Source organism: Pelophylax lessonae (assembly GCF_965119305.1).
Source record: "Pelophylax lessonae genome assembly, chromosome: 1".
In the NCBI taxonomy this organism is placed as follows: Eukaryota; Metazoa; Chordata; class Amphibia; order Anura; family Ranidae; genus Pelophylax; species Pelophylax lessonae.
The window spans coordinates 876132420-876151499 of record NC_138768.1 but is presented as its reverse complement, the minus strand read 5'-3'; the positions used below and the strand labels follow the sequence as shown (position 1 = coordinate 876151499).

The 19080-nt window shown below is 44.1% G+C and overlaps 1 protein-coding gene across 1 annotated transcript in view; it reads left to right on the top strand.

The window, feature by feature from the left end:
• The window catches only part of LOC309550447 (C4b-binding protein alpha chain-like), a gene marked incomplete at its 3' end in the record, with an annotated part of 129067 nt that overhangs the window by 19106 nt on the left and 90881 nt on the right, over nt 1-19080 (top strand). The window contains exon 2 of the mRNA XM_082250825.1: nt 900-1082. Coding sequence (XP_082106951.1) covers nt 900-1082 — 183 coding nt within the window. The remainder of the gene's footprint in view (nt 1-899; nt 1083-19080) is intronic.

The window sequence follows — 19080 nt, the reverse complement described above, 5'->3', positions numbered from 1 at the left end:
TACTGACCCCATCCACTGCCCTACTGACAAAGTCCACCTGCCACACTAATACCTTCCACTGTCCTACTGACTGACCCCATTCACAGTTCCACTGACACCAGTGGCCGAACACGTATGACTGGGCCCACTGTGGGTGGCCCCAAGATGGCAAGAAGGAAGCCCACTGCCAAAAATGTGAAAGGGTCCTACTGCGGGTCCATAATAAAGGGCCCCCAATATTAGTAAAGGACCCCAGGCTCAGAGGGAAATGCCCTTCATGGTTTCTTGCCCCGGGGCCCAGAAGGTTCTAGTTATTCCTCTGTCTCCAGTAGGACTGGACCAAGGAACTCTCTGTCCCTCAGGCCTCAGACTTTTTATGGGCTCTCCAGCCACTTACTGGGCGTACCTCTGTTCTTCTTCCCACTATACTTATAATACAGGGGGAAGTAATCAGAGCAGTAGCCTGTGAGACACTGAGCAAGCCAGAACAATCAGCCCCTATTCCATTGATTACAGAGGAGCTAAACTAAATGTACCTATCTACCTGTACTAACTAGGAGGGTGCAACATATCAGTTCAGTGACAAGGATACTGTATTTCTGGCAGGATCAACAGGTATTCTCTGTACTTGCAGAAAATCTTCTTAGCCTCAAAAAAGAAAATTAATGCAGGCAACACATCTAAGGACTGGTAAACTGCAATATATATCATCTTTGTTTTTGTTTTTGGATACATTTTAATTCTTTTAGCTTATTCAGTCTGGAAACATTGAATGTTATTACAGGAAAATATTGCTACTTTTCATGCCATTGGCTCTGATGGGGGTTTTCTATGGACTGGTTTTAGTAGTCAGACCAATTTTAGATACAGTTCATGTACATATTTATTATTTAAATATAAAGATTTGATTTCTTCCACAGAACAATGTAGACGTCCAGTTTTAACAGGCAGGGAGCGCATCTCTGAATACAAGGAATATTATTCTAAGGGAGAAGAGATAACAGTACAGTGTATAGATGGATATTACACCCCAACCAACACAACAAGATGTGACAACCCTGGCACCTTCTGGGAGTGGAATCCTTCCATTGATCGATGTAAATGTGAGTACAATTCATGCCTTTCATTTCCAATTGTTTCATAGTATTCCCATACATTATCTTTATACAGCAGAGGCTATCTAATAAAGGCCAAATATCTGTACACTCCTCTGTGTTGGTGAACCTTTCCACATTTTAGAGATGTATATCGACTTTGATAACAAAATGCTGATGTGCTGAATACAACACCAAAAATGCCAATAAGGAAAGGAAATCCTAAAAATGGCACATCACAGCAAAACCATGTGAGGAGGCTTATGACAGTCTCAACCCGGGCTCCAACCAGGCCATGCCCCTAACGTGGTCCACTCCTCCCCGGAGCTAAATCATGGGGGTTTCCGAGATTAGGCTCTGGGGGTAGAGTAAAACGCGTCAGAGTAGTGGCCTGGTTGGAGCCCGGGCTAAGGCTATCATTACCTCCTCACATTGTTCTGCTGTAATGTGTGACTTTTAGGAGTTCCTTTCCCTATTGGATGTTTTAAACCAGGACAAGCTCTGTCCTTATCTTCACTTCTAGTGGTTTGTCATGCAGGAGAACAAAACAGCCTCTGAACCAAACCTGCTACAGCCAAACATTTCAGAGGTCCTAGGTTCATATCCAGACCCTGACACACACATTGGTATTTCCCCAGTGAGATCCCACCTCCAGCACACACATTGGTATGTCCCCAGGGAGATGCCACCTCCAGTACATGCATTGGGCTTTCCTCAGTGAGATCCCACCTCCAGCACACACATTGGTCTTCTCCAGTGAGATCTCCCCTCCAGAACACTTATTGGTATTTCCCCAGTGAGATCCCACCACTAGCACATGCATTAGTCTTTCCCCAGTGAGATCTCATCTCCATTGGTCTTCTCCAATGAGATCCCACCTCCAGCACACACATTGGTCTCCTCCAGTGAGATCCCACCTCCAGCACACACAGATAGGTCTTTCACCAGTGAGATCCCACCTCCAGCACACACAGATAGGTCTTTCACCAGTGAGATCCCACCTCCAGCACACACAGATAGGTCTTTCACCAGTGAGATCCCACCTCCAGCACACACAGATAGGTCTTTCACCAGTGAGATCCCACCTCCAGCACACACAGATAGGTCTTTCACCAGTGAGATCCCACCTCCAGCACACACAGATAGGTCTTTCACCAGTGAGATCCCACCTCCAGCACACACACATTGGTCTCCTCCAGTGAGATCCCACCTCCAGCACACACAGATAGGTCTTTCTCCAGTGAGATCCCACCTCCAGCACACACAGATAGGTCTTTCACCAGTGAGATCCCACCTCCAGCACACACACATTGGTCTCTTCCAGTGAGATCCCACCTCCAGCACACACAGATAGGTCTTTCTCCAGTGAGATCCCACCTCCAGCACACACAGATAGGTCTTTCACCAGTGAGATCCCACCTCCAGCACACACACATTGGTCTCCTCCAGTGAGATCCCACCTCCAGCACACACAGATAGGTCTTTCTCCAGTGAGATCCCACCTCCAGCACACACAGATAGGTCTTTCTCCAGTGAGATCCCACCTCCAGTACACACAGATAGGTCTTTCTCCAGTGACTGCACACTGTGTAGTACCCACAATATACCATACAAATTGCACATAATACAGTGGCCATGTCTTCTCCATATACATTACTCACTGAGTCTGAGTCCTCTAACCCTCCCTTACAGAAGCCATTGATTCTATACACAGCACTGGTGATGGACAACAAGACTGTACCATTCATATGTAGTGTGGAATAAATGGTTCTCTAATGGGTTGTATCTGTGCCATAGACTTAAAGCTCCGGGGGTGCAAATGTTTATATGCGGATATCATAATGCAGGCAATGGTAAGTGGTGACTGGTCAATACAGCCACAAGAGCCTGCTGACCAATCAGAATCTCCCTTGACCCTTTTTTTTTTTTTTTTGACAGAACCTTTCCCATGAGGAACTAAGAGATTCAGATTGGTCAGCTCAGTCATGTGGCAGTGTTGACCAGTCATAACTTCCCGTTGCCCACATTATGATACTACACGTCTATGCAGAGTTACCTCACCTGTCTATTTTTTTACAAAAGGTGAACTTACCCTTTAAGGCCCCATCCACACCAGCACATTGGCGACGTATGACATAAATCTCTGCCCCAGGAAGTGCGGGTGCTGCGTACAGCCGCCCATAGACATGAATAGTAGTTTGGGGAATGAGTCTGTAATCTATATGAGGGTTTACATGAGTGCCAGCCTATACCCACCTACAGCTGTGCACAGCTATTCCTGTCTATGGGTACCCAGCACCCGCACTTCCTGGGCATAGGCAAAAACATGGATTTTATGTTGTACCCCTCTAATGTGCCTGTGTATATGAGGCCCAAATAACTTACATTACCCCATAGAAGTTATCACCTACCCACCTCAATACCGCCAACTTTCACCCCCCACCTGCCCGGGTCAATTTTCAGCTTTCCGTGCTTTTACACTTTCAGTGACAATTGCGCGATCATGCAACACTGTACCCAGATTACATTTGTATCATTTTTCCTGATAGACACTGATAGGCAGCACTGATAGGCAGCACTGATGGACACTGATAGGCAGCACTGATGGGCACTGATAGGCAGCCCTGATGGACACTGATAGGCAGCACTTATTGGCACTGAAGGCAGCAATGATGAACACTATTTAGCAGCACTGATAGGCAGCACTGATGGGCACTGATAGGCAGCACTGATGGGCACTGATAGGCAGCCCTGATGGACACTGATAGGCAGCACTTATTGGCACTGAAAGCAGCAATGATGAACACTATTTAGCAGCACTGATAGGCAGCACTGATGGGCACTGATAGGCAGCACTGATGGGCACTGATAGGCAGCACTGATGGACACTAATAGGCAGCACTGATGGACACTGATAGGCAGCACTGATTGGCACTGAAGGCAGCACCGATGAACAGTGATCAGCAGCACTGATGGGCACTGATATGCAGCACTGATGGGCACTGATATGCAGCACTGATGGGCACTGATAGACAGCACTGATGGGCACTAATAGGTAGCACTGATGGACACTAATAGGCAGCACTGATGGGCACTGATAGACAGCACTGATGAGCACTGATTGGCACTGTTGGGGTTGCACTGATGATCAGTGCCCTAAATATCAGTGTAAATGTCCCCTGTCAACCTTTCCAGTTACCGTCTCTCCTCTCCTCACGCTGCGACAGTGCATGAGGAACGGATTGCCAATAATTGGCAAGTTTGTTTACATGTGATCAGCTGATTGGACACAGCTGATCACATGGTAAAGGGCCGCTGTGATTGTCTCTTTTACCCCGATCTGTAATCAGCTGTGATTGAAAGGGGGGCAGGGGGCGTGGTTCTGCAAGAATATCCATGGACGCCCTCCCTGGAGTAACTCGCGGTAGCCATCTTTTAGCTATAGCGCGGCGGTCAGGAAAAGGTTAAACTACGCATTTCCTGCAGACAAATCTATTGAAATGTATAGCCGGGATTTCACCACAAAATCCCCAAATTTATTATTACTCCGTTTTCTATCACTGTGCTGCTTAGACAAAGATTACATTTTGTCACATTAATATTCTTAATATTTCTTTTAGACAATTTATAGTAAAGGAGAAGCATACATTGTCAGGTCATTCATCCCTACTGATCCCCCTACAGATACATACATTGTCAGGTCATTCATCCCTACTGATCCTCATACAGATACATACATTGTCAGCTCATTCATCCCTACTGATCCTCCTACAGATACATACATTGTCAGCTCATTCATCCCTACTGATCCCCCTACAGATACATACATTGTCAGATCATTCATCCCTACTGATCCCCCTACTGATACATACATTGTCAGGTCATTCATCCCTACTGATCCTCCTACAGATACATACATTGTCAGATCATTCATCCCTACTGATCCCCCTACTGATACATACATTGTCAGGTCATTCATCCCTACTGATCCTCCTACAGATACATACATTGTCAGATCATTCATCCCTACTGATCCTCCTACAGATACATACATTGTCAGGTCATTCATCCCTACTGATCCCCCTACTGATACATACATTGTCAGGTCATTCATCCCTACTGATCATCCTACAGATACATACATTGTCAGGTCATTTATCCCTACTGATCCTCCTACAGATACATCCATTGTCAGGTCATTCATCCCTACTGATCCTCCTACAGATACGTACATTGTCAGATCATTCATCCCTACTGATCCCCCTACTGATACATACATTGTCAGGTCATTCATCCCTACTGATCCCCCTACTGATACATACATTGTCAGGTCATTCATCCCTACTGATCATCCTACAGATACATACATTGTCAGGTCATTCATCCCTACTGATCCTCCTACAGATACATACATTGTCAGATCATTCATCCCTACTGATCCTCCTACAGATACATACATTGTCAGGTCATTCATCCCTACTGATCCTCCTACAGATACATACATTGTCAGGCCATTCATCCCTACTGATCCTCCTACAGATACATACATTGTCAGGTCATTCATCCCTACTGATCCTCCTACAGATACATACATTGTCAGGTCATTCATCCCTACTGATCATCCTACAGATACATACATTGTTAGGTCATTCATCCCTACTGATCCTCCCACAGATACATACATTGTCAAGTCATTCATCCCTACTGATCCTCCTACAGATACATACATTGTCAGGTCATTCATCCCTACTGATCCTCCCACAGATGAATATGTTATTTGCTAAAGAGCAAAAAAAATTGTCTTTATCACATTGGCACCCACATTACTCAGATATTATTAATTCTTCTAATCACTTTACAGCTCTGTGTAGGAAGCCGTGGGATAGAATGATGGAGATGGATCCAGACAAGAGATTTTATAATATCGGGGAGCAAGTGACAGTAAAATGTTCGGATGGATATTTCCCTTCCCACCCCTCTGTAGAATGTGTGGATTATGGAATCTACATTGTTTGGGATAATCGTCCACAATGTATCGGTGAGTAGTAAACCTCAATATACAGACTGCAGGAACCCAGAGCAACCAATCAGCAGTCACCTCTCTTTGCTCTGATTCCTCTAAACTTATGTAAGATAAAACCTGATTGGTGCATTGCACTCTACACATCATTACTGTCTGTACGGCCTCATTACATACATAACCCTGTATATTACATACATAACCCTGTATATTACATACATAACCCTGTATATTACATACATAGCCCTGTATATTACATACATAACCCTGTATATTACATACATAACCCTGTATATTACATACATAACCCTGTATATTACATACATAGCCCTGTATATTACATACATAACCCTGTATATTACATACATAACCCTGTATATTACATACATAACCCTGTATATTACATACATAACCCTGTATATTACATACACTTTGTATAATGAAGATGGGAATACTGTGTGCTGCCCAACTAATTCTACATCTATCATTGTAACCAGAACCAATATATCCAAACACCAATGGGGGGCGATGTGATTATACATCACATTTATTATTACTACAATATTCCCATGGAGACTTCCCTGACTTCTCTTTAAAGTGTCAATAACTGCTTGATGAAAAAAAAAAAATGTCGCTGCTAAAACCTCTAAAAAAAAAAAAATGCTTTTTTAAAAAAATAATTGAATAAAACTTAATGAATCAGATTTGGGTGCACAAGAAAAGACTGACGCTAAAAATTGTACTGTTCTGTGACACCGTGTTCAGCTTTAAGGCATCCCCCCAAGCCTTAAAAGGATTTGTGTATATTAAATGTTGCCCTCAAAGCCACATGAAAAGGACCCTGTCCCTACTGTATGGCTTCTGAAAATAAAATCTGACTTCTGTTCATACCCACCAATGGCTGTACCTGACCTACCATGCCGGTTCTTTGACAATAACTTTACTAATCAGCCCTACAAATTGCCAGAATTTTAGTAGCAGGATTTGCCCTCCATAGACTCCATTGGGGTTCTCAGCAAAGTTTGGTTTTACCAGGTTTTCAGCATGATTTGCAAAATAGTTCCAGATTTGAACCCGGGCCTCTATGATCATCATTACTCTTCATATGATAGCCCAGAGTAACTTCACTGAAATTCTAGAGAGCTATGTAAAGTTACAGCGAGACAAAGAAAACTGGGAAAATAAGGATAAATGCTCCATCTATATCATGTTCAATGAAAATAAAATTATGATTCTAGGATCTTCTATGACACCTCCAGCACACACATTGGTATTTCCCCAGTGAGATCCCACCTCCAGCACACACATTGGTATTTCCCCAGTGAGAACCCACCTCCAGCACACACATTGGTATTTCCCCCGTGAGATCCCACCTCCAGCACACTCATTGGTATTTCCCAAGTGAGATCCCACCTCCAGGCACACACATTGTTATTTCCTCAGTGAGATCCCACCTCCAGCACACACATTGGTATTTCCCCAGTGTGATCCCACCTCCAGGCACACATTAGTATTTCCCCAGTGAGAACCCACCTCCAGCACACACATTGGTATTTCCCCTGTGAGATCCCACCTCCAAAACACTCATTGGTATTTCCTCCATGAGATCCCACCTCCAGCACACTCATTGGTATTTCCCCAGTAAGATCCCACCTCCAGGCACACATATTGTTATTTTCCCAGTGAGATCCCACCTCCAGCACACACATTGGTATTTCCTCCATGAGATCCCACCTCCAGCACACTCATTGGTATTTCCCCAGTAAGATCCCACCTCCAGCACTCACATTGGTATTTCCCCAGTGAGATCCCACCTCCAGCACACACATTTGTATTTCCCTAGTGAGATCCCACCTCCAGCACACACATTGGTATCTCCCCAGTGAGATCCCACCTCCAGCAGACACATTGGTATTGCCCCAGTGAGATTTCACCTCCAGCATACACATTGGTATTGCCCCAGTGAGATCCCACCTCCATCACACACACAAACAGGTATTTCCCCTATGAGATCCCACCTCCAGCGCACACATTGGTATTTCCCCAGTAAGATCCCACCTCCAAGACCCACATTGGTATTTCCCCAGTGAGATCTCACCTCCAGCACACACATTGGTATTGCCCCAGTGAGATTCCACCTCCAGCATACTCATTGGTATTTCCCCCGTGAGATCCCACCTCAAGCACACACACATTGGTATTTCCTCCATGAGATCCCACCTCCAGCACACTCATTGGTATTTCCCCAGTAAGATCCCACCTCCAGCACACACATTGGTATTTCCCCAGTGAGAATCCACCTCCAGCACACACATTGGTATTTCCCCCATGAGATCCTACCTCCAGCACACACATTGGTATTTCCTCCATGAGATCCCACCTCCAGCACACTCATTGGTATTTTCCCAGTGAGAACCCACCTCCAACACACACATTGGTATTTCCCCCGTGAGATCCCACCTCCAGCACACACATTGATATTTCCTCCATGAGATCCCACCTGTAGCACACTCATTGGTATTTCCCCAATGAGATCCCACCTCCAGGCACACACATTGTTATTTCCCCAGTGAGATCCCACCTCCACCACACACATTGGTGTTTCCCCAGTGAGATCCCACCTTCAGCACATGCATTGGTATTTCCCCAGTGGAGTTGGGTGAACAGTTCGGCCCAAGTACGGGTTCGGGCCAAATGTTGGCTGTTCGCCAATTCGGCAAACACCCGAACTATCAGGGTGTTCGACCGTTTTTTCAGCCCTCTGAACGACCACTATGCCTTGAATGACCACTGCCTTGCCTCACATGCATTGGAAGCCCTGATTGGCTAAAGCAATGAAAGCTTTGCCAAATTTCTGGTCTACCCTTGCTATACCTCATGACCTCCCAGCAGACTCTACTGACAGGGATGATGATATAGCGCAGGGTGTCCAATGTCTTTGCAGCATGTCTGCCAGTAGCACACAACCAGCTGTAGACTATAGCAACCACATTTCTCAGCCTCATCTGCTGCAGCAAAAAAAAAAAAAAAATACAGTCAATGCAAACCCACATTCCCAGCATCTACATTTAATTTTGTCAGCGCTGCTGGCTTTACAACCCCTGCTTTTCCGTCTGGTGGATTATGCCCACTTCCGTGATTTTGCAGAATGTGCTGTACCACAATGGCAGGTTCTTTTCACATAAGGCCATTCCAGTTGTCCACCATCACATGGAAGGCAATTGTTACGGAACAGGGCACCCCTGAGCAGGTACCTCCGTTGACAGATGCTCCTAGTGCTTCCCGAGGGCTCCAAGCACTCCACCAGACACCGTAAGCACTTCAGACTCCACGAACCGCCGCAGCTTGGTTAGGGTCTTGGCATCTCCTACCCACCCTGGACCAACGACAAGGCTCCAGGTTCCTGTGGGTGAACCTCTCTTTCCCCAGAGAGTGCAGCACGAACAAGCTCTTACACCAGCTCTTACAAGAGCTTAGTGATTCTATAAGGGAGTATGGAAGACCATAGCAATCCCTGCAGCAGATTCCCCCAATAACGAGACAAAGCTCCGAGATGAGGGTAAAACAGGAACAACATTTATTGGAAGAACAGAGCACACTTTTATACAGAAATTGGAACATCCTTCCCCCAACAACCGCTTTCCCATTGGTCAATTGTAAAGTACTTGCAGTTCTCACCAAGGTCCTCTCCAGTATATGCAAATGAGGGCTTGAGAATGAGTCAATAGTGATTGGTCAGATAGCTTTGACCAATGCAAGGAGACAGAAGCCCCAGGGGGCAATCAATGCACACAACAGTCAGACACAGAACAATGGTTCCCTAGCGAGCCCTCAATACACATCACTCTGAGTGTCAATAGACCGCCTGTCTCCTCAGAACTTCCTGTAATGCCCATATTAGGAGTTGGCTTCCTGTTCCTTACAATTTACAGGAATACGTTTTAGCTTCCAGGAGAGGCAAGGCTCCATTAGCCACATGTTTAAAGAAACACAAAAGGACACAAAAATGCATAACTCCCAGTCTACTGAACAGAACCCCTACATTCAACCCATCCCCAGATAGCCTGGATCTGAGCGCTCAACATATCCAAACAGCGCTCAGATGCCACAAACACAGTCAAATCGCCATGGGGTTTACGTTTAGCCTGGGCTGATGAGAGGGTCCATAGTCCCATTGCAGCAGGCGGGCAACCAGGCTCCTCCAATGCAATGTGGCGAGACTGGTCTCGTCACAGCAATGTTTGTGGCATCGTTGAGCAAGGCAGTAAGCTGCAAGGTCCGCGTTACTAATGACACGTGGTTCACCAAGTATGGTCAGTGACAATATATTTAGTTCACAGCACACTGGGTAACTCTGCTTGCAACATTGAAGGATGCAGGACAAGTACCTTGGCTATTTTTTCCCACACCAATGGCTGCTGATAAAGGATGCATGCACTGTCCAACAGATGGTTTTCCATCTCCAGAACCCTTGGGAGTAGCACGTGGCCGGGAGGAGGCAATTCCAGATACTGTTATTCTCATTGACCATGAGGAGTCTGCTTCCAATGCCTCTGCAAACTTGCGGTGCATGGGCCCATAATTCTTCAAATCCTTCAAAGGACCCGAGAATCAAGGAGAAGGATCACTATTGGTTAGAAACCTTCCTTGACCACCATTACAAGTGGAAAGTCTCGGAACTCATCCTGTCCCCACAGAGGGAGCAGAAGACCAAATCTCTTGAGGTCACATTAAAGAGGAGTTTATGTAAAGTCTTTCTCGACTCTGGTAGGTTACAGTCTGGTGGAAAATTAGGTTTTGAGACTTCTGTTGGTCAAGAGAGGAACAGTAGAGAAGAGGGCCGCCTCAGAGATGCCGTTCAAATTTTTTTAAGTCCTTGGCACCCAGGGCTGTCAGCTTTAACATCCTGTCTTCAGCATCTGCATCATATGGTGGGAGATTATCTAGGGGCAAAAACAGACATGGAGAGCTTTCCAATTGACGATCCGCTGGGTAACTGGGTCATGAGAATAGACTACTGGCCAGAACTTGCCCAGTATGCAATTGAGCTGCTTGGCTGCCCTGCATTCAGCGTGCTTTCCAAACAGGCATTCAGTGCTGCCGGAGGTTTTGTGACAGATAACAGAGCACGTCTGTCCACAGACTCCATGGCATTTATCAAAATGAATTAGTCCTGGATTAGCAGCAGCTATCAAGCCCCTGATTCCGATGACGCTGATTAAGTGCTTTTTGGTCCTGGATCTCTTAAAGACTGTCTAGGCTGCCTAACTTTGTGGGTGATGATTTCATCTGGAACAACATTTTTTGGTGTAGGTTTCATGGGCACAATTAACACCCAAGGACCATTTTTTCTGCACCTGTTTGGCAGGCGCATGTCATTTCAATTTTTGACAGCAAGGCCAATTCTTGCTTTCATCAAGAGTACCTCTATAGGGTTAGGAAATAAAGGCACCACCGACACCCAAAGACAAATTTTTCTACACCTGTTTGACAGGTGCATATCATTTCAGTTATTGACAGCGAGGCCATTTCATACTTTCATCAAGAGTACTTCTATAGGATTATGGTGGCCAGGCACCGCCAACACCCAAAGACCAATTTTCCCACACCTGTTTGGCAGGTGGATATCATTTCAATTTTTGACAGCAAAGCCAATTTTTTCTTTCATCAAGAGTAGCTCTATAGTGTTACAGTGTGAAGGCACCACCAACACCCAAAGACCAATCTTTCTGCACCTGTTTGACTGGTGCATATCGTTTAAATTTTTGACAGCAAGGCCAATTCATGCTTTCACTAAGAGTTACAGTGTGAAGGCACCACCAACACCCAAAGCCAAATTTTCCACACCTGTTACTTCTATCCAATGTCTGCAAAAGAGACACCAGAATGTATCCAAAAAATCTCTAAATCTTGTTCCGAGTGCACAAAATTGAGGCCTCATCATACAGACTGGCTCCCCAAACCATTGTTTATAAAATAAAGAAAGCTAGAATGGAAACTGCCATTTTTTTTTTGCTTTATAAATGTCAGTATTGCTTCAGCAGGCTCTATACATGGTACATATGTGCCACATTACAGGGAGACTATATTTTATTTTTTTCATTTTTTTGTAATTTCTTATTTTTATGGTTTCACCTAAAACATAAGTAAATCACTGCTCATTTAAAAATTATGTTTTTAACAAACTTTTTTTCATTTGATACATGTTTCCCAGCACAGTACCCAGACCCCATAACCATTGAATGCCCAATTACTTGCATATAAGCCTTCAAAATGGGCACTTTTAATTTTTACAATTCGGGTCCCATAGACTTCATTGGGGTTCATTATTAGATTTCTAACATTTGCTATGTTTAAAAGTTCTGCTGCAAACCAAAGAGGGGGTCGTTCGGCTTATCTCAATTCCCCAGAGAGATCCCACTTCCAGCACACACTGTCACGGTCTCGGGTCAGTCTCAAAGGCCAGTGGCTGTAGCATTGGAGAAGTTCATGAGTAATAAGCTGGAAATATACAAGCAGATCCCCCTAGTAGATGACGCAGGCTCACTTGAGCAATGAGGTTTAACCACTAGCCAACCTTCACTGATGGTAGAGATGGGTTTTGCTGCATGCTAATGTCAGGTCACGGATCAATGGATTGCCCAGTGGGGAAAGAGCAAGCGGGTTCAGGTAATGGATCAAGCAGATAAGGATCAAGCAGAAGTGTAGTTAAAGTGGTTGTAAACCCAAAAATTGAAAAAAAAAAAAAAAACCTGCAAGACAAAGGCATAATGAGCTAGTATGCATCGCATACTAGCTCATTATGTATTACTTACCTTAGAACGAAGCCCCGACACGGACCCCGGACATCGCTGCGGGCTCTGCCATGATCCCTCGTCGCCTCTTCCGGGTTCGGCGGCTTCAGCGCTGTGATTGGCCGGAGCCGCCCCGACGTCACTGTAGGTAAAAGTGCCAAAAAGCGGGATACTACCACTTTAATGAACAAGCCAAAGCTCACTAACGAGTAGTAGCTGGATAGGATCAGACTGAAACATAGTTCATGAATAAGCCAAAGGTAGATAATTAATTGTAGTGAAGATAAGAGCTGTAGCAGGTATGCAATGAGCAAGAAACCAGCTGGAGAGAGCACAATAATCTAGCAAACAGGAAGTGCAGAAACATTGCTTAAATCAGGAAGTTCAGGGGAGGAGCAAAAAGTTCAAGGTTGACCAGAAACAAGATACAAGGCAATATTATCCAAGGGAACAGGCAGGGAGCTGTCTATTTTGGATGATCGAAAGGTTCGGGTCAACCATCGGTTCGACCCGAACATTGACTGTTCGAAATTCGGCCGAATTCTGAACTTTTTGCTGAAAAAGTTCGGAATTCGGCAACCAGAACCGACCAAAATGCAATGGGACAGGAACTGGGCTTTAAAAGCCTGTGATTGGACCAGAACCATCAGTAAAAGCCAAGTGAGGGGGCAGGAGAATGCTAGGAATGTGATTGGAGTGACTAGGGGGTCCAGAGGCCAATCATTAGTGAATACGCCCCCCAGTATATAAGATAGCCCCGCCAAATTCCTAGCATTGTAATACAGGGACGTGGAAGAGAGTGGAAGCAGTTCTGTTACTTCTGCTTCAAAGTGTCATTTAGCAATTATTAGTGTGAGGAAAGGGATATCTAGTGTAGTTAGGGTACTATTTTCCACTATAGTTAGATTTAATAATCTAGTTTCTGTAGGGAAAGTGTTAAGTGTAAGGGGACTGTAGTGTAGTGTAGGGTTAACTGACTCTGACTGCTATGGCAGGGTGACAAAACCCTTCCATTTCAGGGTGACCACTATAGAGAAAAGATTGTTTCTCTTAGGTCACTTATAGAACAGCGATATGGCTTCTCCCCTGTCACCCTGCTTTTTGCTGCAGGCGTTTATAGGGCTTTTTTGAGGACATGTTTGGAGTCAGGCATGACATCTGAACTTCTGTGTAGGGGTACATATACACACACATGTATGTATATATACACATACACATATATAGGTGTGAAAGTAGCAGAACCCTATGCTTGCGCTAATGAAATAATTAACAGGCATATGGCTCCGCTTCTATCACACCTATATGTGTGTATGTGTATAAATACATATAAGTGTGTGTGTATATATACCCCTATACAGAATTTCAGATGTTTTGCCTGCCTCCAAAGACGCCAAAAAATGCCCAAAAAAACGCCTGCTGCAAAAACACACCTGGGCGTTTTTGTAGCTGGCGTTTTTTGGGCATTTTTTTGGGCGTCTTTGGAGGCAGGCAAAACATCTGAACTTCTGTATAGGGGTATATATACACACACACTTATATGTATTTATACACATACACATATATAGGTGTTATAGCAGAGAAGCCATATGGGTGTTAATTATTTCATTAGCGCAAGCATAGTGTTCTGCTACTTTCACACCTATATATGTGTATGTGTATATATACATACATGTGTGTGTGTATATATACCCCTACACAGAAGTTCTGATGTTATGCCTCCCTCCAAAGACGCCCAAAAAATGCCCCAAAAAACGCCTGTTACAAAAACGCCCAGGTGTGTTTTTGCAGCAGGCGTTTTTTTTGGGCATTTTGTTGGGGTCTTTGGAGGCAGGCAAAACATCTGAACTTCTGTATAGGGGTATATATACACACACACTTATATGTATTTATACACATACACACATATAGGTGTGAAAGGAGAGAAGCCATATGGGTGTTAATTATTTCATTAGCGCAGGCATAGGGTTCTGCTACTTTCACACCTATATATGTGTATGTGTATGTGTATATATACATACATGTGTGTGTGTATATATACCCCTACACAGAAGTTCTGATGTTATGCCTGCCTCCAATGATCCACCAAAAAATGTCCAAAAAAACGCTTGCTACAAAACCGGCAAGGTGTGAAAATAGCGGAGCCATATCCCTGTTCTATATTAATTCTAATACAAACAAACTTTTTTTTTTCTGGTTCTGGACATGCTGCAGAGCTGAAACTTCACAGGTACACTTTTTAGACCCACCAGACACTAAATCTAAAGAAATCTCTCTTTTTTTTTTTTTTCCAATACTTTTTTCAATAATTGGCTCTCTATCAAAAATGACAATTTTTAAGAACTTTTTTTTGTGTGATTAATAGTCCCTGAGGCATGACCCAGAACCCTAGGCACTTTTTAGGGGCATTTATTGGGTTTTAGGGCTTTAAAATTATGTTTTTTGATTACCGAAGTTCGGGTCCCATTGATTTCAGGGTGGCATAGTGAGAAAAGCTACCGCCAGACATTGCAGATGTCCCAGGTTCAGATCCAGACCCTGACACACACATTGGTCTTTCCGCAGTGAGAGCCCAACTCCAGCACATATATTGGTCTTTCCCAGCGGGAGTTCACTTCCAGCACACACATTGGTTGTCCCCAGTGAGATCCCACCTCCAGCATGCACATTGGTTGTCCCCAGTGAGATCCCAAATCCAGCATATACATTGGTCTTCCCCAGTGAGATTCCATTTCCAGCATACATTTTGGCCTTTCCCCAGTGAGATCCCACCTCCAGCACACACATTGGTCTTTCTCCAGTTAGATGCCAATGCTCAGTAATGAGTAGTAGCTGGGTGAGATCAAATGGAAGCATAGCTGATGAACAAGCCAAAGGTCAATAACGAATGGTAGTGAAGATAAGCTGGTATGAAGACTGCAGCAGGTATGCAATGAGCAACATACTAGCTGTAGAGAGAACAATAATTTAGCAAACAGAAAGTGCAGAGACAGAGACATGGCTTAAATCAGGAAGTTCATGGGAGGAGCAAAAATTTCAAGGTTGACCAGAAACAAGATACAAGGCTATATTGTTCAAGGGATCAGCCAGGGAGGTGTCAAGTATCTCAGGTGGCACAGTGATAAAAGCTACAGCCAGAGACTCCCTGTCATGATTAGGGATGATCGAACTTTTGAAAAGTTTGGTTCGGCCTGAACACCCGAATTTCCCGAAAGTTCGGTTCGGATTCCAAAACCCCATTGAAATCAATGGGACCCGAACTTCTGGAATCAAAAAACACAATTTTGAAGCCCTAAAACCCAATAAACGCCCCTAATATATATATATATATATATATATATATATATATATATATACCCCTAACCCAAAATCTGCATAGTGGGGTCACCCTGACATGGCAGAGTTCGGTCACCCTGGTATGGCAGGCAGAGTCAGCTAAACTACACTACGGTCACCCTGACATGGAAGAGTTCGGTCACCCTGGTATGGCAGCCTTTAGGCAGAGTCAGCTAAACTACACTACCATCACCCTGACATGGCAGAGTCAGGTCACCTAAACTGCACTACGGTCACCCTGACACTTAAAGGTATCCCTACAGAAACTAGATTATTGAATCTAACTATAGTGGTATATAGTACCCTAACTACACTGCATATCCCTTTCCTCACACTAAAAGAACAGCTCCATATAGCAGGAGTAACACAAATGCTTCCACTCTCTTCCACAGCCCCTGTATTACAGTGCTAGAGGTTTGGCGGGGCTATGTTATATACTGGGGGGCGTATGGGGGGCGTATTCGCTCCTGATTGGCCTCTGGACCCCGTAGTCACTCCAATCACATTATACTGATGTTTCTGGGCCAATCACGGGCTTTTAAAGCCCAGTTCCTGTCCCATTGCATTTTGGGCGGTTCTGGTGGCCAAATCCTGAACTTTTACCGCCAAAAGTTCGGAATTCAGACGAATTTCGAACAGCCAATGTTCGGGTTGAACCGATGGTCAACCCGAACCGTTCGATATTCCCTAGTCATGATCAGGGGTCAGGCTCAAAGACCAGTAGCTATAGCAGTGGCAGGTTACACAGGAACCAGCAGGATAGGAACACAGACAAGTCACCCTACTAACTGTTCACCAGTGCTCCTGATGGTGGAGATGGATTTTGTTGCGATTTAGTACTAGCACGCGGTCCTCAGGATTGCCCCACCAGGAGGAGAGCAAGCCAGGGTCCGGTAGCAGATATAGCAGGTAGGAATCAAGCAGAAACATAGTCAAGGAGTAGCCAAAGGTCGGTAATGTGTAGTTGCAGGTTGGGATTAAGCAGAAGCATAGTCGAGGAATAAGCCAAATGTAGATAACGATTGGTAGCGAAGATACGGACGGCAGCAGGAGAGACAAGCAAGATATTGGCTGGTGAAGGCACAATATTCTGGAAACAGGAAGTGCTGAGACATGGCTTAAATCAGTAAGTTCATGGGAGAAGCAAAGGGATCAAGGTTCAATGCAATTAAGATTCACGGCAGGATCATTCAAGGATTTGTCCAAGGAGCTGTCCACCATTCATTGCCAGACACAGTGGAAGTCCCAGGTTCAAGTCTGGGTCCTGACACTCCCTGACATCCAAGACCTTGACCCTGAGAAAATAGGAGATTAAATATTAGAACAATTAAGACCCTTTTTGGCGCAAAAACAGGTCAAGGTTAGACAAGAGGTTTTGTAATTTTTAAGGGACATTTAAAACCCATTGCACTTAAAAAAAAAAAAAAAAAAAACATAAAAATGTCCTTCTCCCTTCATTCCAATACATTTTACCAAAATGGCGACATTTCCAGGAAATATCCTGCTTTTTTGCTGAAAATTATAAAATAAGATTAATGAGGAGCATTATTGGCAGAAGAACCTTAAATATAAAACATGAAAAATCTACTCCTCCCTTCATTCCAATACATTTCACTAAAATGGCGACATTTCCAGGACATCTCCCGATCTTTCCCTAAATTTTAGAAGAAATGGAAACTTTCATCTTTGTTTATCCCTCCAACTCTGTATAGGAAGCTGGATAGGACAATACTGCAGATATATCCAGATAAGACAATTTATAGTAAAGGAGAAACATATATTGTCAGGTCATTCATCTCTTTTGATCCTCCTACAGATACATACATTGTCAGGTCATTCATCCCTACTGATCCTCCTACAGATACATACATTGTCAGGTCATTCATCCCTACTGATCCTCCTACAGATATATACATTGTCAGGTCATTCATCTCTACTGATCCTCCTACAGATACATACATTGTCAGGTCATTCATCCATACTGATCCTCATACAGATACATACATTGTCAGGTCATTCATCTCTTTTGATCCTCCTACAGATACATACATTGTCAGGTCATTCATCCCTACTGATCCTCCTACAGATACATACATTGTCAGGTCATTCATCCCTACTGATCCTCCTACAGATATATACATTGTCAGGTCATTCATCTCTACTGATCCTCCTACAGATACATACATTGTCAGGTCATTCATCCATACTGATCCTCATACAGATACATACATTGTCAGGTCATTCATCCCTACTGATCCTCCTACAGATACATACATTGTCAGGTCATTCATCCATACTGATCCTCATACAGATACATACATTGTCAGGTCATTCATCCCTACTGATCCTCCTACAGATACATACATTGTCAGGTCATTCATCCCTACTGATCCTCCTACAGATATATACATTGTCAGGTCACTCATCCCTACTGATCCTCTTACAGATACATACATTGTCAGGTCATTCATCCCTACTGATCCTCCTACAGATATATACATTGTCAGGTCATTCATCCCTACTGATCACCCTACAGATACATACATTGTCAGGTCATTCATCCCTACTGATCATCCTACAGATACATACATTGTCAGGTCATTCATCCCTACTGATCCCCCTACAGATACATACATTGTCAGGTCATTCATCCCTACTGATCCTCCTACAGATATATACATTGTCAGATCACTCATCCCTACTGATCTTCCTACAGATACATACATTGTCAGGTCATTCGTCCCTACTGATCCTCCTACAGATACATACATTGTCAGGTCATTCATCCCTACTGATCCTCCTACAGATACATATATTGTCAGGTCATTCATCCCTACTGATCCTCCTACAGATACATACA